The sequence below is a fragment of the Ovis aries genome, chromosome 11, assembly GCF_016772045.2.
Source record: "Ovis aries strain OAR_USU_Benz2616 breed Rambouillet chromosome 11, ARS-UI_Ramb_v3.0, whole genome shotgun sequence".
Lineage (NCBI taxonomy): Eukaryota > Metazoa > Chordata > Mammalia > Artiodactyla > Bovidae > Ovis > Ovis aries.
The window spans coordinates 41,309,753-41,335,670 of record NC_056064.1 but is presented as its reverse complement, the minus strand read 5'-3'; the positions used below and the strand labels follow the sequence as shown (position 1 = coordinate 41,335,670).

At 43.0% G+C, this 25,918-nt stretch overlaps 1 protein-coding gene across 1 annotated transcript; it reads left to right on the top strand.

The window, feature by feature from the left end:
• Positions 1-12,552: 12,552 nt before the first annotated feature.
• On the top strand, positions 12,553-19,046 carry LOC100526782 (keratin 33B). Its single transcript, NM_001199070.1, is given in 7 exon segments — positions 12,553-12,951; positions 14,699-14,781; positions 16,104-16,260; positions 17,086-17,247; positions 17,341-17,466; positions 17,639-17,859; positions 18,635-19,046. Coding segments are annotated over 7 exon segments (1,218 nt in total). The 5' UTR covers positions 12,553-12,603; the 3' UTR covers positions 18,756-19,046.
• Positions 19,047-25,918: the final 6,872 nt, after the last annotated feature.

Genomic DNA, 25,918 nt, shown 5'->3' with positions numbered 1-25,918 from the left:
GTTTACATTTCTCCCTAATTGTGAGCACTAGCCCCTGAAGAGACTGTTCAAGAGGCGCTCTCCTCTCCTCTCAGCCTCTTGGCTGGCACTAGTGTAGCTGCCTACTGTTTCCTTAGAATGTACCTTCAGTGATTTTCATCACCCCGCACATTCTGGGTCCTCTTGTTAGACCTCTGTTTTCTCTCTGTCTTCTGATTAGCCTGTCTTCCTCGTTCTGTCTCAAGTAGAGGAAATGCCTGGATTTGAGTCTGCTTTTCTCCTTCTACATTTCTGCTCAGGAGAACTTGCGCCTCTATGCTGACAACTCCAAAATCTTGCACCTCACCTTGAGTTCCAAGTCTTCACACATAGGACAGTTTCACTTGGTATCAAGCCATCACATCACATTTAGTTGGACAAAAACTTGTCTTTGCCAAACTGGCACATCTTGTTACCCACTTGTTATACTCAACACTTTGTAATCTAAGGATCCTTTAATGCAGACAGGTGTATCTCTTTACCTCCCTCTCTTCAAAGTTATTCTTTCCACTAGCTCTTTGCTCATATCTGGAATGTTCTTCCATAACTTTGTTATCATTTCATTGCCTATCATTTCAAGAAAGGCCAATGTTCATTAAGTTTCTCTACAACAAACATGAATCCTACCCCACCTTCACTAGCCTCATCTCTGAATATTCAACATTTCAATTCTATTGGCCACTATCTCAATGATTCATTCATTTTGATGCTGACTAACATAGCCCCAAATAACCATCTGTTGTATAGTACTATGTGTGGTACTGAGGACACAGAAATAAGTGAACCCTAATCCTAGACCACAGTGTGTTTGTAGTCTAGAGTGGATAAGACAAAGAGACAAGCATCAAACAGACAAATGTAAGTGTGGCTCCATAGTTAAAAAAGATACCTGCATGCCAATGGATACTGCAGCACTATTTTTCAATAGCAAACTAAATATCCATCAACAGAGGAATGGATAAATAAGATGTGTTACATATGTACAATGGAATATTAGTCACAAAAATGATAGAAACTGTGTCATTTGCAGACATGGACGGACCAAGAGAATGTCATTCAGAGTGAAATAAGTCAGGAAGTGAAAAACAAATATCATATATTAGCATTTATATGTGGAATATAGAAAAATGGTATAGATTAACTTTTTGGCAAAGTAGAAATAAAGACAGAGACATAGAGAACAAATGTATGGATACCAAAGGGGGAAGGGGTAGGTGTGATGAATTGGGATCAACATATATACACTGTTGTTGCTAAGTCATTTCAGTTTTGTCCAACTCCGTGTGACCCCATAGACAGCAGCCCACCAGGCTCCCCCATCCCTGGGATTCTCCAGGCAAGAACACTGGAGTGGGTTGTCATTTCCTTCTCCAATGCATGAAAGTGAAAAGTGAAAGTGAAGTTGCTCAGTTGTGTCAGACTTAGTGACCTCATGGACTGCAGCCTACCAGGCTCCTCCATCCATGGGATTTTCCAGGCAAGAGTACTGGAGTGGGGTGCCATTGCCTTCTCCACATATATACACTGCTGCTGCTGCTGCTGCTGCTGCTGCTGCTGCTAAGTCACATCAGTCGTGTCCAACTCTGTGTGACCCCATAGACGGCAGCCCACCAGGCTCCCCCATCCCTGGGATTCTCCAGGCAAGAACACTGGAGTGGGTTGCCATTTCCTTCTCCAATGCCTGAAAGTGAAAAGTGAAAGTGATGTCGCCCAGTCGTGTTCAACTCTTAGTGACCCCATGGACTGCAGCCTACCAGGTTCCTCCGTCCATGGGATTTTCCAGGCAAGAGTACTAGAGTGGGGTGCCATTACTATATATAAAAGAGATAACTAAGGAGAACCTACTATATAGCATAGGGAACTCTACTCAGTACTCAGTGGTGACCTAAATAAGAAGGGAATCCAAGGAAGAGGGGCTATATGCATACATGTGGCCGATTCATTTTGCCTTACAGCAGAAGCTGACACAACCTTGTAAAGCAACATTGTTGTACAAAAAAATCTCTTAAAAATGTGGCTCAAGAAAGGTGTAAATAAAAATGGCGAATTTCCAAGGTGTGAGAGTGTTAAGAAGAGACTCCAAGAAGAAAGTAGCACTCAGTCAAAGCTTTGAAAACCCAAACATTGTTCATATAAATTTCACCTGCCTGCATCACTGATTGTAGGTCCTTCAAGAGAGAGTAGCTTCACCTAATTGAAGCCTAGTGTAAACCATGGAGCACTGTAAGTAGAATAAATAATGAACAGTAACACTAATGAGGGTTCATGAGAAGGTTATTAAGACTTTATATACTTCCCATAGTTGCAACTTCAATCAACTATTACTGTATGATATCAGCATAATTCTGAAATAGAGTTTGATGGGATATGGTTAGACAGATGAATATGTGCAACTCTAAGAGGAGGGAAAGTTTTTTAAGCATGAACTTTGCCCGGTAGGGAGATGAGAGAGCCTGAGGTGTGTTTAGAGCCTGACATACCAATTTCTATCCTGGAGCAGAAGATGATACTGCAAATTAGTTAGGGAGGGCCATATCTAGCAGCGCTTTGAATGGTTACCTATAAGATTTGCTGTTAAGGAAGATTGACATAGGATCTATAGGGCAGCTGTGTATAGGATGGATTGTAATGGGTCCTAGAAGTTTGTGAAAGAAGAAGGAAGATCAATTGGGAGGCTGGTGAGAGAAAACGAGAACTGAGATGGTTGGTGGTGGTGGGGAGTAATGGGGCAAGTGGTGGGGTGGATTTCAGAGGCACAGGAGGTAGAGAAACAATGGAGAAAAAAGCCAAGAAACAGTACTGATTGACTCTCTGGTATGGTCAACGTGAATAAAGTTTCTGAGGCTTAGAAAATGAAGTAACAGTGGTTCTCCAGGAGAGAGAGCTGGAAAAGGAGGGCTAGATTTGGGAGAGATGTCAGAGAGTTACCTAAATAAAGTTGATAATGGAGCTGTGGGAGTTGTTTAGACTGTCAAGGAGAAGATCTCGGAGTAGGAAAGAACCTTGGGGATCATTGTAGAGGATGACAGAACAGGCCTGGAGCTCTCCAAAGTCCTTGACCTGAGGTTTGCCTTGGTTTAGCTGAGTCTCTGAGGAGAGGGAGGCTACAGGCCATGGGGTCACAAGAGTCGGACACGACATAGCAACAAAACCACCACTGAGGAGATAGATGATATCTGGTTACAAGCAGTTGGAGAGGGAGGTGGGGATGCAGCTGAAGAAGCACAGAAGTCTAAAGCAGTCAGTTTCGACAAGGGCGTGATCAATAGCATCCAGGGCAAGGAATACGAGTATTCAGACAAATCTACTGGGTACAGGAACAGGGAGATCACTGGTGGCTATATGGTTGGACTCTGGATGAAGGAGTCATATTTCAAGGCTCTTTCACATCTGTCTCAGATCACCAACTCCACAGTGAACTTAATGCAAGAATTCAACTCAGCGCATTCATAGTAAACATGAATTTTGCCTTGCCTTTTTTCTGTGTTCTTTGATAAGTGTTTTAGCATCTGCTCTTCCATTTGACAGCTTCCCTGGTGTTTCAGGTAGTGAAGAATCTGCCTGCAATGTGGGAGCCCTGGGTTCAATCCCTGGGTTGTAAAGATCCCCGCTGATAGTCCATGGGGTCACAAACAGTCAGACATGACTGAGCAACTTTGACTTCTTTTTGAGGTGCAGAGCAGTCACATAATCAGGCTTTCATTTCTTTTCTGAGTGGGCCCTGAATCCAGCTCACCCAGAAGATTAAAACCATTAAGATTACATTGCCCTGGATTGTTTCACGTTTTTTTAACTCCTTTATTTTAGACTGGTAGAGTTAAAAACATGGGGAATAATTTTGCATTTTTCTAACTTGGCCTGTCTCTTAGAACCTCCCTGGACTCCATTCCTATTGAGAATCCAGGACTGAGTGTAAGAGAAATAATGCATGCTTTGGAGAGGCTTTGTGGAGTGGTCCCTGAATTCTCTCTGAAGTGTCTATATCTTTCTTTGCCCAGCTCATTTTGCTCCTGAGGTGACTCATCCTTCAGGTCCTCTGCTACTTGTCCCTCAATAGAAATCCTGTGTGAGTATCTTCTCAGAGCCAAATCTGCTGGCTTAGTTCCTGTATCACCAACACAATTTCTCTCCTCAATGCAGTGAGGCTGGATAATTAGTAAATTGGCAACAGTTGCCTTTATGGAACAGCCTGTGGAAGCCTTCTATCCTGTTCTTATGCTGCTGCTGCTAAGTTGCTTTAGTCATGTCTAACTCTGTGTGAACCCGTAGACAGCAGCCCACCAGGCTCCACCATCCTTGGGATTCTCCAGGCAAGAACACTGGAGTGGGTTGCCATTTCCTTCTCTAATGCGTGAAAGTGAAAAGTGAAAGGGAAGTCGCTCAGTCGTGTCTGACTCTTAGCGACCCCATGGACTGCAGCCCACCAGGCTCCTCCATCCGTGGGATTTTCCAGGCAAGAGTACTGGAGTGGGGTGCCATCGCCTTCTCTGTCCTGTTCTTATAAGCACCTCTAATTTGGGCTGGCTTGGGTGGGCTGGTGTTGTTATTGGGCAGTGTTTCTGGTTTTCTTATCACTACTTCATCACTCTTTGGCATAAGTCGGTCCCCCTGATCTGTGTGCACCCAGTGATTCCACTGTTCATGGGGTTCTCAAGGCAAGAATACTGAAGTGGCTTGCCATTCCCTTCTCCAGTGGACCACACTCTGTCAGACCTCTCCACCATGACCCGCCTGTCTTGGGTTGCCCCGCAGGCATGGCTTGGTTTCATTGAGTTAGACAAGGCTGTGGTCCTAGTGTGATTAGATTGACTAGTTTTCTGTGAGCATGGTTTCAGTGTGTCTGCCCTCTGATGCCCTCTTGCAACACCTACCATCTTACTTGGGTTTCTCTTACCTTGGGCGTGGGGTATCTCTTCACGGCTGCTCCAGCAAAGGACGGCCACTGCTCCTTACCTTGGACAAGGGGTATATATGCCAGCAAATTTGGAAAACTCAGCAGTGGCCACAGGACTGGAAAAGGTCAGTTTTCATTCCAATTCCAAAGAAAGGCAATGCCAAAGAATACTCAAACTACCGCACAATTGCACTCATCTCACATGCTAGTAAAGTCATGCTCAAAATTCTCCAAGCCAGGCTTCAGCAATATGTGAACCGTGAACTTCCTGATGTTCAAGCTGGTTTTAGAAAAGGCAGAGGAACCAGAGATCAAATTGCCAACATCCACTGGATCATGGAAAATGCTAGAAAGTTCCAGAAAAACATCTATTTCTGCTTTATTGACTATGCCAAAGCCTTTGACTGTGTGGATCACAATAAACTGTGGAAAATTCTGAAAGAGATGGGAATACCAGACCACCTAACCTGCCTCTTGAGAAATCTGTATGCAGGTCAGGAAGCAACAGTTAGAACTGGACATGGAACAACAGACTGGTTCTAAATAGGAAAAGGAGTACGTCAAGGCTGTATATTGTCACCCTGCTTATTTAACTTATGTACAGAGTACATCATGAGAAATGCTGGACTGGAAGAAACACAAGCTGGAATCAAGATTGCCGGGAGAAATATCAATAACCTCAGATATGCAGATGACACCACCCTTATGGCAGAAAGTGAAGAGGAACTAAAAGCCTCTTGATGAAAGTGAAAGAGGAGAGTGAAAAAGTTGGCTTCAAGCTCAACATTCAGAAAACGAAGATCATGGCATCCAGTCCCATCACTTCATGGGAAATAGATGGGGAAACAGTGGAAACAGTGTCAGACTTTATTTTTTTGGGCTCCAAAATCACTGCAGATGGTGATTGCAGCCATGAAATTAACAGACGCTTACTCCTTGGAAGAAAAGTTATGACCAACCTAGATAGTATATTCAAAACCAGAGACATTACTTTGCTGACTAAGGTCCGTCTAATCAAGGCTATGGTTTTTCCTGTGGTCATGTATGGATGTGAGAGTTGGACTGAGCGCTGTGCGCTGAGCGCTGTGAAGAAGGCTGAGCGTCAAAGAATTGATGCTTTTGAACTGTAGTGTTGGAGAAGACTCTTGGGAGTCCCTTGGACTGCAAGGAGATCCAACCAGTCCATTCTGAAGGAGATCAACCCTGAGATTTCTTTGGAAGGAATGATGCTAAAGCTGAAGTTCCAGTACTTTGGTCACCTCATGAGAAGAGCTGACTCATTGGAAAAGACTCTGATGCTGGGAAGGATTGGGGGCAGGAGGAGAAGGGGACGACCGAGGATGAGATGGCTGGATGGCATCACTGACTCGATGGATGTGAGTCTGAGTGAACTCCGGGATATGGTGATGAACAGGGAAGCTTGGCGTGCTGCGATTCATGGGGTCGCAAAGAGTTGGACACGACTGAGCGACTGAACTGAACTGAGTGATTCCACTCCTGGCCTCTCCTTGCTATGTGTAAACATTAAAATTAGGTAATTTATTTTAATTGGGGAATAATTACTTTAAAATGTTTGTGGGTTAGTCACTCCATCGAGTCCAACTCTTTGTGACCCATGGTCTGTAGCGCACCAGGCTCCTCTGTCTATGGGGTTCTCCAGGAGAGAATACTGGAGTGGGCTGCCATTTCTGTCTCCAGGGGATCTTTCTGGCCCAGGAATTTAACCCGGGTCTCCTACATTGCAGGCAGACTCTTTAGTGGCTGAGTCACTAGGGCAAGCCCTTTACTTTAAAATATTGTGGTGGTTTTTGCCATACATCAGCATGAATTGGCCATAGGAATACATGTGTCCCCTCCCTTCTGTACCTCTCCCCCCCTCCACCTCCCTTCCCACCCTATCCCTCTTGGTCAGTAAGTGGTTCAATGTTACTTCACATCTCCCACAGAATCCATTTTACATTTCTGGTGGTGAGAACTTCAGGTGCAGTGCCTGGCCATCAAGGGAGAAGGTTTTGGGAAGGAGGAGAGAGGCTTCTGATGCCTTTAAAGTCCTGCCAAGGGGAGGATGCCTCAGCACATCTGCCCTGCCTCTACTCCATGGTTAAGAGATTGTGTGTGATCCCTCCCATAGAAATAGCCTTGGCTTCCATAATAAATAGTATCCTTCAACCTCAACTGCAATTTGCTCACATCTGGAGACAAGAAGCCTTACCATGGCGTCTGCCACAATTACATGAGCAGGTGTAAAACCTTTCTGTTTGTTAGCGGTTGATTTGTTCATCATATTAATTGCAGGATCATTGACTAGAGACAAGGCCATTACTAACATAAAGGTAAGAATTCACAGAACACAGTAAGTGGGATAAAAAAAAAGGCAATTGCCTTCCAGAATTTCTGGGAAGTGAATTAAAACTTGGCTGTTTTCTATTTTTCTTTTTTAATTTTTTAAAACTTTTATCATTATTATTATTATTTTTTTACTTTACAATACTGTATTGGTTTTGCCATATATCAACATGAATCTGCCACAGGTGTACATAAGTTCCCACTCCTGAACCCCTCTCCCTCCTCCCTCCCCATACCATCCTTCTGGGTTATCCCAGTGCACCAACCCCAAGCTTCCTGTATCCTGCATCGAACCTAGACTGGTGATTCATTTCTTATATTATACATGTTTCAATGCCATTCTCCCAAATCCTCCCATCCTCTCCCTCTCCCACAGAGTCCTCTTAACCATCATCTAATGACCAGTATGTAGTGATCATAGTTACCTCTATGCAAGATGTGGGATGGTTTCTTTTTATAAACATCGCCTTCCACTTTTGAAGATACAGGATACTTACTTCTGGATTATTCCATCCTAACTGAGATGAAAGCTACAGTAATCGTTATAGGGATCCCCATGGACATATTTACCAGTCTACAACACACTATTCCTTTCCTATTCCTTAAAAAATGCGGTTGTATAGATTTTTGTCTTTTGAAGCTTGGGGTATTGAAGAAGGGGAGAAAGAGAAAAGCTAATGAATTCAGCTATTCCATGATGGCTCAGAGATAAAGAATTCGCCTGCAATGCAGAAGACTTGGGCTTGATCCCTGAGTCAGGAAGATCCCCTGGAGAAGGAAATGGCAGCCCACTCCAGTATCCTTACCTGAAAAATCCCATGGATGGAGGAGCCTGGAGGGCTATAGTTCATAGGGTTGCAAAAGAATTGGACAAGGCTGAGTGACTAAATAACAAGAAAACAACAAATTGGCTTTACATTATCGGATCTCGTCCAGGAATGCTTCAGTCAATTTGGTAGCAATTTTGAACTAACACACCGGTTCCACATCTCCCTAAAGATAGAGATTCAGGCAGGAGGAGCAGATTGTGGATTGTGAATGTGGGCAAGGGTATAATTACCTTCAAAATGAAACAGCTAGGTGGCATTTCAGGGGGCTCCAAAGAGCTCTGGTCCTTAATGTCTTAGCCCAGAAAGAATTCAGCAAGAAGCAAACTGATAGATAAGAAGTGATTTATTAGAATAGGATACTTGTAAGGCTTACGAGTGGGTGGACGAGAGGGTACTGCCCAGAGAACTTAGAGGGCTACCATTTTATAATCAGAGGAGAAAGTGAAGAGGGGGAAAAGACCACTTTCTTCCTCATTCTTGAGTAGACATCGTGCTTCCATCATCAGCTCCTCCTCCAAGTTGGGTTGGGGGGTTTTCTTGTCTCTACATGGTCAAGCCAGAAGTGTCATGGCACAGTGGAAGAATTATTTCAGGTTTCAGTATGATGAGGATCTTTACTTTGAAATGTCACTTGTCCATAATTTTTTTTATCTGTGTAGAGAGCATATCCTAGGAGTCATTAACTCACTGAGCTCACTGGGCAGAATGTGGGTCTCGTGACACCATTGTTTTGTTGTTTTGGGTCATGTCTCACGCTTCTGCTGCACGATTTTTTTTGTTGCTAAGCATGCCTGCTGTTTTATGGTTAAGCAAACCTGCTTTTTTGAGTAATCATTAACTTACAGGGTCTTCTACACTCTTTCTTTTTTTTTTTCTTTCTTTCTTTACTTATAATTCTCTAGTGGGATGAACTATATAATTACCTATTTTGTCCCTATCGAAAACATACCTTCTGGAAGAATACAAGTTTATTCCCATGCTGCTGTCTTTTATGAATACATAGTTGAAGTTCCACATTGGAAATGACTTTCAGAATCACCCAAGAAAACATACATTAATTTTATAGTCACAATGTATAACTAACTCACTGAAGATGCTATTAAGTTTGGTTTTTATCCAACTCACTGGACTGGGCCCCAAAATAAGCACACTCTCTTAGAGAAAGACTTGCTTTCAGTGAGGGTAACAAAAAGAAAGAACCTAGTGAGAGCAAGTTAGAAGAAGAGGTGATCTGAGTAAGGCTATATGGGAGGAATTAGCATGTAGCTACTAAAAGGAACTTTAGCTACTAAAGGTAGCTACTTTAAGGAGTATTTTTCATATCTTGAGCACTGATAGATTGAACATAAAATCCTCATGTTTCATATCTCCATCTGGAATAGCAAAAGGGTAGAATATGTTTGCCAAAATGTACAGATGGTCTTGAAATGCCAATAAAGCATGTAATTTAAATCTAAGTGGGGCAAAATGTTTACTTAACAAAAACCAGTCCTATTTAGGGGCTTCCCAGGTGGCACCAGTGGTAAAGAACCTACCTGCAATGCAAGAGTGCTGGTTCAGTCCCTGGGTTGGGAAGATCCCCTGGAGAAGGAAATGGCAACGCACTCCAGCATTCTTGCCTGGGAAATCCCATAGACAGAGAAGCATGGAGGACTGCAGTCTATGGGTGACAAAGAGTCGAACATGGCTGAGCACGCATGTATTAGTTCTATTTAAGTCATTCTCTAGTGCCTCGTTTGAGCAGGCCTTTATCTTAAAAGACTTTTGTGTGCTAATTGATCAAGTACTTTGGTTCAGAGGATGAAGACTGTCACATACCTTATGTTGCAGTCAACAAGACATCAGACTCTGCAGCCATCCCCTGAGGGGATTCAGGATGGAGAAAAACAGGATACCGCCCCAAAATGTTGTTTAGTTTCTCTCAGTTGTGTCTGACTCTTTGTGACCCTATGGACTGTAGCATGCCAGGCTTGCCTGTCCTTCACTATCTCCCAGAGTTTGATCAAACTCACGTCCATTGAGTTGATGGTGCCATCCAACCATCTCATTCTCTGTCGCCCCCTTCTCCTCCTGCCCTCAGTCTTTCCTAGCATCAGAGTCTTTTCCAGTGAATTGGCTCTTTGAATCAGGTGGCCAAAGTATTGGAACTTCAGCTTCAGCATCAGTCCTTCTAATGAGCATTCAGGGTTGAGTTCCTTTAGGATTGACTGGTTTGATCTCCTTGCTGTCCAAGGAGCTCTCAAGAGTCGTCTCCAGCAGCACAGTTCGAAAGCATCAATTCTTCAGATAGCTGAGGTGCATAGCAAAGGAATGATTTCATCGTGCCCAGACTCTTACATCTTCCCATACGTAGAAAAGTGCTAAATTCATTCACTTGAGATATTTGGTTTTCTTTAATTAACAATTATCCTTTGATATTCTGGTTACCTGGTTTTTATTGCAAAACTCTCATACATTCTGGATCCTCCCTTACCCCTTTGAAGCAGTCTCTCAGAGCTCTCTGAGAGGCTGTCTTCTGGGCTTAAGCCCCCAGGAAGTCCACTGGATAAAACAGAATTCTCAGCTGAAAAAAAAAGAAAGCATGTAACTTAATGTGATGACTTTTTAGAGTCACATCCTTTGGAAGGGCTTCCCAGGTGGCGCTAGTGGTAAAGAACCCACCTACCAATGCAGATGTAAGAGATTTGAGTTTGACCCTAGGTCGGGAAGATCCCCTGGAGGAGGGCATGACAACACACTCCGGTATTCTTGCTTGAAGAATCCTATGGACAGAGGAGCCTGGTGGGCTATAGTCCATAGGGTCAAAAAGAGTAGGACACAACTGAAGTGACTTGGCACACATAGCTCACACATCATTTGGAAAACTGGGATCAGGTGTTTTGACATCGAACCCAGTAAATCTCCCTCCCCCCCAAGCTTCTAGTGGGTATTACATTTTCTTTTAGTCGACTTCCTTCCAGTAGAGTAGAAGTGACCTTTGGTTCTTTGATAGAGAACAGACTTTTAATTCTTGGCCAATTATAATTTAGGAGGTGATAGTGCCTAGTAGTGTGCTCAATTGCACTCAATCCTGTTGTGCATCATTGCATCTTAGTAATGAGAAGATTGGAAGAGGGAGATAATGTGAAGGAGAGAGCAAGGCCATTGGAATCAGAGAAGTGGGGGTTTTAATGCTGGCTCCACACGCAAGAGCTCTGTGACCTTGAACAACCTCTCAAAGGTTTGGTGTCCTCATTTGCAAACCCTGCAGTGTTATGTGTGGACTTAAAGAGACAGTATAAACAAGGTGCTTAGCACAGTGGGTTCTCAGTAAGCAGAAGCCATTCTAACAACATGAGAAATGGGTATTTCCTGCCATATCAGTAAACAAAGGGTGTCATAGTCTTCAGTGATTGCAGATACCACTGTTGGTGAGCTGGTGAACCCTGAAGGAACTCAGAAAAGAAGACCTGCCATCTAGCCATCAGACTGCAGCCATTCCCTTCGATGAGCCCTGAGGAAACTCAGGATGTGAAATCATAGGATACTGTTCCTAGAGAGCTGGGATGCACATCAAAGGAATGATTTCTGTGAGCCCAGACTCTTGCATCTTCTCATACACAGGAAAGTACTAACTTCCTTAACTTGGGATATCTGGTTTTCCTTTAATAATAATCTTTTGACGTTCAGACTACCTGCCCTTTGTTGCAGAATTTATGTATATCTTGGCTCCCCACCTTGCCTGCTCAAAGCATTTCTCTCAGTTACTTGAGATGGTATATCCCAGGCTTGAAGTCCTAAAAATTCCTGCTGAATAAAACATAACCCTCACCTTTTAGGTTCTGAGTATTTTTTAAGTCAACAAATGTCATACTATGTACAAGCACAGAGTGAAATCTTCCTGAAGAGTAGGTGCTCCCAAGATGTTAGTTTTCGTAATGTTCTGTGAACGTTGAGTAACAACAGAAATGGAGCCTGGGGCTTCCTGAAGCCCCCTAGGAAGAGGGAAGAATTGCCTCCACCTGGCAAAGGGGCCTTGGACAAGATGGCCTCATAATCTTTTCCTATCTCAGCTTCCAGGATTCCCTACCGAATAGTCTGCTTTTTCTCACAGAGTCTCTACTGGGCATGACGTAGATGAGCCGCTGACCTTTCCTTGTGTAGGATAAGAAGTGCCCCCAATTCTGGAGGACAGGGCATAGCTATCACTAACTCTATAGCCCATGAGTAAGTGCTGCTCTTGGCAAGATATGGGTGGGTCACTTTGAAGCTCTTCCTTAACCAACCAGCATGATTGTTGATGAGTCCTGACTTAGCAAGAAGCCCGAGTAAAACATTTTATGAGGTAAAGGACTCGCGTGAGGTGGCTAAATAACATGGAAAAATTGGTAGAGAGGGCAAAAGTGGGTAATGCTAAGCGTAGCTACCACACCCACCACTGACAGAATATAAAGACCTGGAGAAGACCAGGGCTTACAGCACAGAAAGGAACCAGGCTTAGAAGTGGACCTTCAGAGCTCTGCTCCCTCCAGCACCATGTCTTACAACTTCTGCCTGCCCAACCTGAGCTTCCGCTCCAGCTGCTCCTCCAGGCCCTGTGTGCCCTCCAGCTGCTGTGGCACCACCCTGCCAGGGGCCTGCAACATCCCCGCCAACGTGGGCAGCTGCAACTGGTTCTGCGAGGGCTCCTTCAATGGCAACGAGAAGGAGACCATGCAGTTCCTGAACGACCGGCTGGCCAGCTACCTGGAGAAGGTGCGGCAGCTGGAGCGGGAGAACGCGGAGCTGGAGAGCCGCATCCTGGAGCGCAGTCAGCAGCAGGAGCCCCTCGTGTGTCCCAACTACCAGTCCTACTTCCGGACCATCGAGGAGCTCCAGCAGAAGGTGAGGGGCTGGGCACTGCCAACCGATGCACTGCCAGCTGAAGAACTACTTATCTAAATTTGACAGACCCACTTCCAAGTGGATTTAAGTTTGGTCAAACCTAATGTTGAAAATGATAAGGGCAGAGACATAGAAGCCACTGGCTTGCATAAGACACATCACGTCATCCTAGAGAATCGATGTGGGATGCCCCAGGAAGGAGAGGTGGAGACAGGGGAGAGGGTAAGGTATTAGACCAAAGCCATAGCAACCTAACACTGCTTCTTGTTTAAAGCCAGACTGACTGATGCTTCAGTCCTATTATGGTATTCTGGTCTTGTTTTCAGAGCCTATAGTGTTAAAAGGGGCTTCCCAGGTAAGGCTAGTGGTAGAGAGCTGGCTTGCCAATGCAGGAGATGTAAGAGATGCGGGCTGGATCTCTGGGTTGGGAAGGTCCCTTGGAGAAGGAAATGGCAACCCGTTCCAGTATTCTTGCCTGGAAAATTCCATGGACAGAGGAGTCTGGCAGGCTATAGTCCATAGGGTTGCAAAGAGTTGGACACAACTGAAACGATTTTAGCATGCAAGCATGCAGCATGCATAGCATTAAATCATAATAATATGCACCTGAATTATTTCTTGGAGCTAGGAATTTCCTGCATGAATCCTTAGATATTTAAGGATGTAACAAGAGAGTGTGTCTATAACAAAGTAAAAGAGCCACCAACTCCAAAATCCTTCATAGTATACACAGAGCAGGCATGCATACATGTGAGAATTCAGGGCCAAAAATATGGAAGTAGAAGTGGGATAAGTACAGAGTGAGCATAGCAGTGGGGCTTAATACAGTGTAGGTCAGGGAGGGCTTCTTAGAAGAGGCACTACCTGAGCAGGGTTTGAAGGGTGAAGAGGAGTTTATATTCAATCGCATAAGCCCTTGATTCTCTGACAGAATTGACTGTCCACCATTCAGTAGTTCTGGCAAAGTGAGTGTCAGAAAGCTGGTGTGGGGTTTGAAGATCGTGCACTGATTTCTACACGTGTAGTGAGATTGAGGCACACTGCTGGAGGAAGGGATAAAGTACTGAGTAAGACAGTCTCTTTCCTTCAGAAGCTCACAGTGTAATAGGGGAGATAGGAAACAAATAACCACAGTGAAGGTGATAAGATGTGTGACTGGCTAGGTGCAAGTTACTGTGGGAGCATCTGGAAGAAGTGACTCCTGCAGGAAGTGGGGAAGGAAGGGGAATGTGGCTTATGTAGGGGGTCTTGCTAGGTGGGCGAAGCCATCCAGGCATTCCAGGTAGAGGCAGAAGCTTTGTGCAAAATCTTTGTCCAGGGCAATGTGAGGGGAGAGTGGAGAGTGGTCAGCGGGGCTGGAATGGTGGTTTGGGAGCATAGGATAACCAACTTGTCTTTGTTTGCTTGGGTTTTTTGGGGGTTTAGCACCCCACCTCCCACTAAGCAAACAGGAACACTGGTCACCTTATGTGAGATTTCGTTCCCAGTATGTTCAGTTCCTGCAGGAAACAAGAGGCAGACCAAGAAGAGAAGAATTTATGACAAGAGGCACATTTTCTCTTGACTGTTTTAGTTTTTAAATGATCAGTTCTATTAATGAATCCTCCCCTTATCCTCAAACTGAGAATGTGAGAAGACTCAAATCTTTTTGGAAGGAATGTCTGTTTGAAAGAAAATAGCTTTTAATTTTAAGTTATGAGACATTCACTCTTACTACAACTGATTTCACAATTAATCCTGTGCCCAGATCCTGGCCAACAAGGCAGAGAATGCTAGGCTGGTGGTGCAGATCGACAACGCCAAGCTGGCTGCAGATGACTTCAGGACCAAGTAAGATTTCTCTAATGATCAGACCAATTTAGTAATGGGCAGGCTGAGTTGCAAAGTGATGAACTCTGTCCTGGAAGCATGCAAGCAGAAGCTGTCTGCGATCATAGTGGGAGCTTTCTTGCATTCGGTGAGTTAGGTTAAATGTCAGTCTCCTCACTGGAAGCAAGCATTCTGTGTTTTAAATTTAGTTTGAAGGAGCTCAAGCAGCCATCTATTCTCTCTCTTTTTCAACTTAACATCTGGATCAACTTTAAAATTGTATTCCACACCAGTCTCTTAATACAGTTGAGTTATGATCAGCCCATTGGAAAAAGTTAAATGACACAAATGGGAGGCAAAATTCATGTCAGAGAATCCATCAGTTTTTCTAGGTATGACCACTATAATTGTTAAGAATCCATTGCATTTTTAAGAGACTTTATAGTTTGCAATGTGATTCTACCTATATCACTTTTTCATCTTTGGGCCAACCTGATGACATGGTTTTTTTTTTTTTTTTGGTGGGAGGGGGGGAGAGAGGGTGGAGCAAGATAAAGTAGGAAAAAATAGCTTTATTGCTTTGCCTAGCAGAGGGCTAATGTCCTCAAAACTGTGTGTCCCTGACATGTCAGTTTGGTTCCCATTTTACAAATGAGGAAATCAAGGCTCAGAGAGATTAAAGAGCTTACCACTGTCCTCACGGCAGGGCTGAATCTCCCTGCCTTCTAATCCAGTGCCACTCTCATGATACCAGGTTGCTTCTCAGGGTGGTTGGTAAGGATGGTGAGGAGGTCCATAGCGGGCTAGTGAAGTCACCAACTCACTTGAGAATGGAGGACGACAGGGCTTAGTTCTTAGCAGCCTGTGATGGGGAATCAGAACAAATGAAGTTAAAGGTAGATTTAAACTATACAGTGGCTTCCCTGGTGGGTCAATGGTAAAGAATCTGCCTGCAAAGCAGGAGATGTGAGTTTGATAATCCCTGGGTCAGGGAGATTCCCTGGAGAAGGAAGTGGCACCCCCACTCCAGAATTCTGGCCTGGGAGATCCCGGGACAGAGGAGCCTGGTGGGCTACAGTCCATGAGGTTGCAAAAGAGTCAGACATGACTTAGCGACTAAACAACAGCAAAAACTATACAGGGATGCCCCATCAATACCTTCTCTGAGGGTCTCAGGGAGGAGGTAGGTCTTTTCAATCTGTGCAGTGGTCTTTTTCCCTTTCAAAAGACTGTAAAGATTCCAAATATTTCACAATGTAATGAATTAGACCAGGCGAGCCAAGTAAAGCCTAGGAGAAAGTCTTCCTCTTTGACCTCCTTTGACTGCTGGTTGCGTGTGCAAGGTACCAGACAGAGCTGGGCTTGAGGCAGCTGGTGGAGTCGGACATCAATGGCCTGCGTAGGATCCTGGATGAGCTGACCCTGTGCAAGTCCGACCTGGAGGCCCAGGTGGAGTCCCTGAAGGAGGAGCTGATCTGCCTCAAGCAGAACCATGAGCAGGTAAGAGAGTTCCAGCCCCTGACATTCCTGTACTGAGAGTCCTGTAACTGCCCTGAACAGGGTAATATAGGTCTTTTAGGTCTTTGCTAGACATCCTAGAGCTGAGAACATTTTGCTGGATGCTCAAAACACCCTTGGCGGGTCGTTGGGGAAGCTAACTTCTTTTACCAAAAAGAGTGTGGTCAGCTAATCTATTTCCATTTGGGGCTAGAGCTTTAAAATACGTTCTACTGCTTGATAAGATTGGTTGTCTTCTGAATAGGTTGTCTTCCCATGAATGACTTAGACTGAAAGGAGATAGCAAACTTCTTTGTTTTATGTGTCATCTAGATAGTAGAACCCAAGCTAGAATAAATGGATGGAAGGATGGATGATGGTTGATTCAGACCTCATAGATGAACGTAATACTAGGGTATCAGATACATGTCTCAAACATTAGATGTTTAGATGAAGAGGAAAAAACCCCTCATGGACAGGGTGTGATGATAAGAAGACATGAAGTAAATGCGACCAGTTAAGCCTAGTTTCTCTCTATTTAAGTAGCATTTAAGTGGCAACGATTATAAACCAGTTATCATGCCAGGTTTATCACTGAGCAAAGGAAGAGTAAAAAAGAAATGGTATGGAGTGGGAAAAAACATTAGCAATCAAGCAGCCTTATGATACAGGTGTGGAGACTCTCAGACAGGAGGCCTGACTCACAGGAAGTAACTTCATCGAGTTTTATATCAATGTGTCCTAAATTCTAATGCAATCTTTCCACCACAAGATAATTTGTATATAGATTTATTTCTACGAGTTCATTCTTTCCCCTTCCTCCATCAGGAAGTCAACACCCTGCGGAGCCAGCTGGGAGACCGCCTCAATGTGGAGGTGGACGCCGCCCCCACTGTGGACCTCAACCGTGTGCTCAATGAGACCAGGGCTCAGTATGAGGCCTTGGTGGAGACCAACCGCAGGGATGTGGAGGAATGGTACATCAGGCAGGTGAGCATCTCGGCACATGGCCTTTCAGGACCCTCAGACCCTTGGGCCCTTCAGGCAGGGCCTGATCCTGTCTTCTGCCTTTTGGTGTTTCAGACTGAGGAGCTGAACAAGCAGGTGGTGTCCAGCTCAGAGCAGCTGCAGTCCTACCAGGCGGAGATCATTGAGCTGAGGCGCACGGTCAACGCCCTGGAGGTGGAGCTTCAGGCCCAGCACAACCTGGTGGGTATTGATGACACTCCTGGTGAGGGGGTGAAGTTGGGGAGTCAAGAGCACTGGGATGCCCTCCGGACTACCCTCTCCTGAACTCTTGGAGCTTGTGACTTGTTTGAAAGCAATGGAGAAGCCCCTGAAGGAGCAGCTCTGTGACCTTCCTCCCCCTGCTCCCTGACAGAGAGACTCCCTGGAGAACACCCTGACGGAGACGGAGGCCCGCTACAGCTGCCAGCTGAGCCAGGTGCAGAGCCTGATCGTCAACGTGGAGTCACAGCTGGCGGAGATCAGGAGTGACCTGGAGCGGCAGAACCAGGAGTACCAGGTGCTGCTGGACGTGCGGGCTCGGTTGGAGAGTGAGATCAACACGTATCGGGGGCTGCTGGACAGCGAGGACACCAAGTGAGTACTGAGCAGGTGGCACCCCTGCATGGTGCATGCACAGTCCTACCAAAGGAAAAAACAGGGGCTCCCCAGGTCAAGTTTCAGATGCCAATATGTCTGCAAAGACTAGAGTTTACTACTGCAGCAGTGGGAAGTGAAGGGTGTTTGCTGCTGTCACTACCTGGCCTAAAGGTATTTTCTGCTCCAAAAGATACTCCTGACCCTTGACTGTTTTCCCCACTGGTGAGCTTTTGGAAGCTGATGGGTAAATAAAGCTTTGTACCTTCAGCAAAAGGGAAAACAAACCTGTAACCACCATCACATGTACTTGAATAGTGCTTTTGGATTTAATCCCCATTTTCAAACCTATTGTTTCATGGGGTTCCCCCGAGACAGGCAGAGTGGGGATTAGGGTAACCACCTTATGGATGAGCATTTGAGTATCAAAAAGGGGAGGTGACTCAAACACTTCTAGGGTCCAGCACCATTCGCCTGAGTATTTTCATGAACACAATCTGTGTGGTAGATATTATCAATCTGTCTCACTGGTGAGGAGGGATGAGGGGCCTTCTCCACAACTTCAGGCTTATAGATCTGGTTCCATCTCAAGGCTTCTTTGCTTTTTTCTGCCCCATCTCTAAGCTTTGCAGAAGGAGTGATCCAAATAAGATTTGGCTTCCTAAGAAGTCAGAGAATGGCTTCTATTTGTCCCCTGTCTCCTTGAGTTGAACTCCCTCCTTTATTTCTATTATTATCCATCTCATGCTGATGAGCTAATGGTTCTTTGTCCCAGGCTGCCCTGCAACCCCTGCGCCACGACCAACGCGTCATCAGTCGGGTCCTATGTCACTAATCCCTGCACCCCCTGTGGCCCACGCTCCCGCTTTGGACCCTGCAACACCTCTGGGTGTTAGACAGCCAGGGCCAGCAGGAAGACTGTGTGAAGACAGAGGATGATTGATGGACCAGCCCTGCTCTCTGACAACTATCAGCCATTGGATAGTACCCCAGTCACCACCATAATTCCTAGTCTGGAAAGAATTTCCAGGCCCACCTGATCCTCTTAATTCAAGGCCAGTTTCTTGTGACCTGATGGTCTGACAGGTTTGGGCTGGGTGAGGAGTTTTGTGGTTCTCTTTGCTGCTTTGATCTGTCTTGCAGTTTCCCAAATCCCTTTGTTAATCTCCTAATAAACTTTCTTCTTGCAAAGCAGTGATGATTCTCATTTGTATTCATTCCTTTTTAAGTGTTCACTCTATGTGTTCATGCTTCATATAAAAGCCACTTGAAAGTGAAGGAGGACTTGTTGTTTAATCCTCTACTTAAAGGTCTTCATTACCATTTTTTAACATTCACTAAACACAATGTGTCCCAACAGAGACTCAGGCCAGCAGGAAACCAGTGGGACCACTAAGGCAAGACATGTCATCTGAATATGATAAACATATTAGTAACGGAATCTTATTCAGTAAAGTCCAATGGCTAACATTTCTCTAATATTCCACCTTTCCTTTTCCAAAGGCCTACAAGAAGAAGGACAGGCACTAACATTTATTAAATGCCAACCAAGCACTAGAAACTGCATGACTAATTTTTTTCTCTTATGGTTATAGTAAGTAGAAATATTAGGATCGAAGCTTATTCTCTGAATGTCAGTTACATGTGAGGTGTGACTACGAGAGGGTAAAACTGATTTAGAATAAACATCCTTCATGATTTTTACCTGGGGAGGGAGGTTGCTATTAGTACCCCAAAAACATCTTCAGAAGCTCTCCTTCAGCAAATACTGAAGAGCTCGTAGCAGTAAAAAGGGTGATCTCTGTTTCTCTTCTCACTTGAATTTTTATCCACTGGATGGGTGAATGGATAAAGATACATATACACAATGGAAGGAAAACAAAGAAGAAAATCCTGACATTGAGACAACATGGATGAACTTGGAGGGCGTTATGTCAAGTGAAATAAGCCAGACACAGAAAGACAAATACTGCATGATCCTGCTTATATGTGAAATCTGAGTCACACTCATAAAAGCAGAGTAGAATGGTGGTTTCCAGGGGCTGAAGGATGGGAGAAATGGGAAGATATTGGTTAAAGGGTACAAAATTTCAGTTATGTAGGAGGAATAAGTTCTGGTGATCTAATGTACAATATTATGATGATAGTTAATAATACTGTATTGTATACCTGAAATTGACTTCTGTTTGTTTCCAAGGCAAGCCATTCAATATCACAGTTATCCAAGTCTATGCCCCAACCACTAGTGTCAAATAAGTTGAAGTTGAACAGTTCTATGATGACCTATAAGACCTTTTAGAACTAACACCAAAAAAAAAAAGATGTCCTTTTCATCATAGGGGGCTGGAATGTAAAAGTAGGAATTCAAGAGATACCTGGAGTAACAGGCAAGTTTGGCTTTGACATATGAAATGAAGCAGGGCAAAGGCTAAGAAAGGTTCACCAAGAGAATGCACTGTCATAGCAAACACCCTCTTCCAACAACACAAGAGAAGATTCCACATATGGACATCACCAGATGGTCAGTAATGAAGTCAGATTGATTACATTCTTTGCAGCCAAAGATTGAGAAGTGCTATGCAGTCAGCCAAAAAAAAAAAAAAAAAAAAAAAAGAAGAAGAAGAAAAAAGAAAAGATCAGGAGCTGACTGTGGTTCAAATCATGAACTCCTTATTGCTAAATTCAGACTTAAATTGAAGAAAGTAGGGAAAACCACCAGAGCATTCAGGTATGACCTAAATCAAATCCCTTATACAGTGGAAGTGACAAATAGATTCAAGGGATAGATCTGATAGAGTGCTTGAAGAACTATGGATGGAGGTTCATGACATTGTACAGGAAGCAGAGATCAAGACTATCCCCAAGAAAAAGAAATGCAAAAAGGCAAAATGGTTGTCTGAGGAGGCCTTACAAATAGCTGAGAAAAAAAAGAGAAACTAAAGGCAAAGGAGGAAAGGAAAAATATACGCATCCCTATCTGAATGCAGAGTTCCAAAGAATAGCAAGGAGAGTTAAGAAAGCCTGCCTCAGTGATCAATGCAAAGAAATAGAAGAAAACAATAGAATGGGAAAGACTAGAGATCTCTTCAAGAAAATTAGAGATATCAAGGGAACATTTCATGCAAAGATGGGCACAGTAAAGGACAGAAATTGTACGGACCTAACAGAAGCAGAAGATATTAAAAAGGAGTGGCAAGAATGCACAGAAGAACTATACAAAAAAGATGGTAATGACCTAGATGTGTGTGATCACTCACCTAGAGTCAGACATTCTGGAATGCCAAGTCAAGTGGGCCTTAGGAAGCATCACTATGAACAAAGCTAGTGGAGGTGATGGAGTTCCAGTTGAGCTATTCAAATCCTAAAAGATGATGCCGTTAAGACACTGCACTCAATATGCCAGCAAATTTGGAAAACTCAGCAGTGGCCATAGAACTGGACAAGGTCAATTTTCATACTAATCCCAAAGAAAGGCAATGCCAAAGAATGCTCAAACTACCACACAATTGCACTCATCTCACATGCTAGCAAAGTAATGCTCAAAATACTCCAAGCCAGGCTTCAGTAGTATGTAATCCAAGAACTTCTAGACATTCAAACTGACTTTGGAAAAGGCAGAGGAACCAAAGATCAAATTGCCAACATCCGTTGGATCATAGAAAAAGCAAGAGAATTCCAGAAAAACATCTACTTCTGCTGTATTGACTATGCTAAAGCCTTTGACTGTGTGGATCACAACAAACTGGAAAATTCTTTAAGATATGGGAATACCAGACTACCTGACCTGCTTCTTGAGAAACCTTAATGCAGGTCAAGAAGCAACATTTAGAAATGGACATGGAACAACAGACTGGTTCCAAATTGGGAAAGGAGTAAGTCAAGGCTGGATATTTTCACCCTGCTTATTTAACTTATATGCAGAGTATATCATGCAAAATGCTGGGCTGGAAGAAGCATAAGCTGGAATCAAGATTGCCGAGAGAAATATCAATAGCTTCAGATATGCAGATCACACCACCCTTAAGGCAGACAGAGAGGAAGGAACTAAAGAGCCTTTTAATGAAAGTGAAAGAGGAGAGTGAAAAAGCTGTCTTAAAACTCAGCATTCAAAAAACAAAGATCATGGCATCTGGTCCCATCACTTCATATCAAATAGATGGCGAAACAATGGAAACAGCAACAGACTTTGTTTTTGGGGGCTCCAAAATCAATGCAGATGGTGACTGTAGCCGTGAAATTAAAAGACATTTGCTCCGTGGAAGAAAAGCAGTGAGAAACCTAGACAGTGTATTAAAAAGCAGAAGCATTGCTTTGTGGCAAAAGTCTGTCTAGTCAAGGTCACGGTTTTTTCAGTAGTCATGTATGGATGTGAGAGTTGGACCATAAAGAGTGCTGAGCACTGAAGAATTGATGTTTTTGAACTGTGGTGTTGGAGAATACTCTTGAGAGTCACTTGGATGGCAAGAAGATCAAACCACTCAGTCCTAAAGGAAATCAGTCCTGAATACTCATTGGAAGGACTGATGCTGAAGCTGAAGCTCCAATACTTTGGTCACCTGATGCAAGGAGCCAGCTCACTGGAAAAGACCCCAATGCTGGGAAAGATTGAAGGCAGGAGGGACAACAGAGGATGAGATGTTTGGATGGCATCACCAACTCAATGAAGATGAGTTTGAACAAACTCCTGGAGTTAGCGAAGGACAGGGAAGGCTGGCATGTTGCAGTCCATGGGGTCGCAGAGTTGGATCGGACTAAGCAACTGAACTGAACTGATACTTGAAGTTCTCTAAGAGGATAGATCTTAAATATTCTTAAAACAGACACAATCACATATAAAAGGGAACCATGTAGAGGTTGATAGATAAGTTATTTAGCCTGATCGTATTCTTTTCACAATATATGCACAAAAGTAACAGCATTTAGTTATATATCCAGAAATACCGTAACAGCCTTCTGGGTGATTCTATTACATTCAAGTTTGAGGAATGTTAACAGATTTAGCAAATATTGGCAATACATATGGGTATTATGGTATCCTGTTATTTTAAAATCCTGTTTCATTATTCATAGAGAAAATAAAAATTAAAAATATTTTTTATTAGTCATTTGAGTTTCTTCTCTGTAAGCTCAAGTCAATTCCACTTGAACTAATAGCAGTTAAAATGTACCTACAACAGTGCCTGGAATTGTCTGAGGTGTCAGGACAGAAAGTGAATGAAACTAAGACCAGCTCTCACGGTGGGGAGAGTTCCTTTCAACTGAGGGGAGATAGGCAGTAAAGAATCATATAAGCCCCATCAAGAAAAAAAAAAGGAGAAGAATCAAATCAACAACATTAGAAATGAAAATGGAGAAATCACAACAGACAACACAGAAATACAAAGGATCATAAGAGACTATTCTCAACAACTATATGCCAATAAAATAGACAACTTGGAAGAAATGGACAAATTCTTAGAAAAGTATAACTTTCCAAAACTGAACCAGGAAGAAATAGAAAATCTTAACAGACCCATCACAAGCACGGAAATAGAAACTGTAATCAGAAATCTTCCAGCAAACAAAAGCCCAGGTCCAGACGGCTTCACAGCTGAATTCTACCAAAAATTTAGAGAAGAGCTAACACCTATCCTACTTAAATTTTACCAGAAAATTGCAGAGGAAGGTAAACTTCCAAACTCATTCTATGAGGCCACCATCACCCTAATACCAGAACCAGGCAAAGATGCCAAAAAAGAAGAATACTACAGGCCAATATCACTGATAAACATAGATACAAAAGTCCTTAACAAAATTCTAGCAAACAGAATCCAACAATATATTAAAAAGATCATACATCATGACCAAGTGGGCTTTGTCCCAAGGATGCAAGGATTCTCTAATATCTGCAAATCAATCAATGTGATACACCACATTAACAAATTGAAAGATAAAAACAATATGATTATCTCAATAGATGCAGAGAAAGCCTTTGACACAATTCAACATCCATTTATGATAAAAACCCTCCAGAAAGTAGGCATGGAAGGAACATACCTCAACATAATAAAAGCCATATATGATAAACCCACAGCAAACATTATCCTCAATGGTGAAAAACTGAAAGCATTTCCCCTAAAGTCAGGAACAAGACAAGGGTGCCCATTCTCATCACTACTATTCAACATCGTTTTGAAAGTTTTAGCCACAGCATCAGAGAAGAAAAACAAATAAAAGAAATCCAGATTGGAAAAGAACTATCTTTTCAAACAGTCATCTCATTGTTTGAAGATGACATGATCCTCTACATAGAAAACCCTAAAGATTCCACCAGAAAATTACTAGAGCTAATCAATGAATATAATACAGTTGCAGGATATAAAATTAACACACAGAAATCCCCTGCATTCCTATACACTAACAATGAGAAAACAGAAAGTAAGGAAAAAATTCCATTCACCATTGCAACGAAAAGAATAAAATACTTAGGAATAAATCTACCTAAAGAAACAAAAGACCTATATATAGGAAACTATAAAATGCTAATGAAAGAAATCAAAGATGACACAAATAGATAGAGAAATATACCATGTTCATAGATTGGGAAGAATTAATATAGTGAGCATAAGTATACTACCGAAAACAATCTATAGATTCAATGCAATCCCAACAGTATTTTCAGAGACCTAGAACAAATAATTTCACAATTTGTGTGGAAGTACGAAAACCTTGAATAGCCAAAGCAATCTTGAGAGAGAAGAATGGAACTGGAGGAATCAACCTGCCTGACTTCAGACTATACTACAAAGCTACAGTCATCAAGAGAGTATGGTACTAGCACAAAGAAAGAAATATAGATCAATGGAACAAAATAGAAAGCCCAGAGATAAATCCACACACCTGTGGACACCTTATCTTTGACAAAAGAGGCAAGGGTATACAATGGAGAAAAGACAATCTCTTTAACAAGTGGTGCTGGGAAAACTGGTCAACCACTTGTAAAAGAATGAAACTAGAACACTTTCTAACACCATACACAAAAATAAATTCAAAATGTATTAAAGTTCTAAACATAAGACCAGAAACTACAAAACTCCTAGAGGAAAACACAAGCAAAACTCTCTGACACAAATCACAGCAGGATCCTCTGTGACCCACCTCCTAGAGTAAAGGAAATAAAAGAAAAAATAAACAAATGAGACCTAATTAAACTTAAAAGTTTTTGCACAATGAAGGAAACTATAAGCAAGGTGAAAATACAGCATTCAGAATGGGAGAAAATAATAGCAAATGAAGCAACTGACAAAGAATTGACCTCAAAAATATACAAGCAGCTCCTGCAGCTCAATGCCAGAAAAATGAACAACAACAACAAAAAAAATTAAAAAATGAGCCAAAGAACTAAACAGACATTTCTCCAAAGAAGACACACTGATGGCTACAAAACACATGAAAAGATGCTCAACATCACTCATTATCAGAGAAATGCAAATCAAAACCACAATGAGGTACCATCTCACCCTGGTCAGAATGGCTGCTATCAAAAAGCCTACAAACAATAAATGCTGGAGAGGGTGTGGAGAAAGGGAACCCTCCTACACTGTTGGTGGGAATGCAAACTAGTACAGCCACTATGGAGAGCAGTGTGGAGATTCCTTAAAAAACTGGAAATAGAACTGCCACCATATGACCCAGCAATCCAACCGCTGGGCATACACATTGAGGAAACCAGAATTGAAAGAGACATGTGTACCCCAGTGTTCATCGCAGCACTATTTACAATTGCCAGGACATGGAAGCAACCTAGATGTCCATCAGCAGATGAATGGATAAGAAAGCCATGGTACATATACACAATGGAATATTACTCAGCCATTAAAAAGAATGCATTTGAATCAGTTCTAATGAGGTGGATGAAACTGGAGTCTATTATACAGAGTGAAGTAAGTCAGAAAGAAAAACACCAATACAGTATACTAGCACATATATATGGAATTTAGAAAGATGGTAACGATGACCTTATATGTGAGACAGCAAAAGAGACACAGCTGTATAGAACAGCTTTTTGGACTCTGTGGAA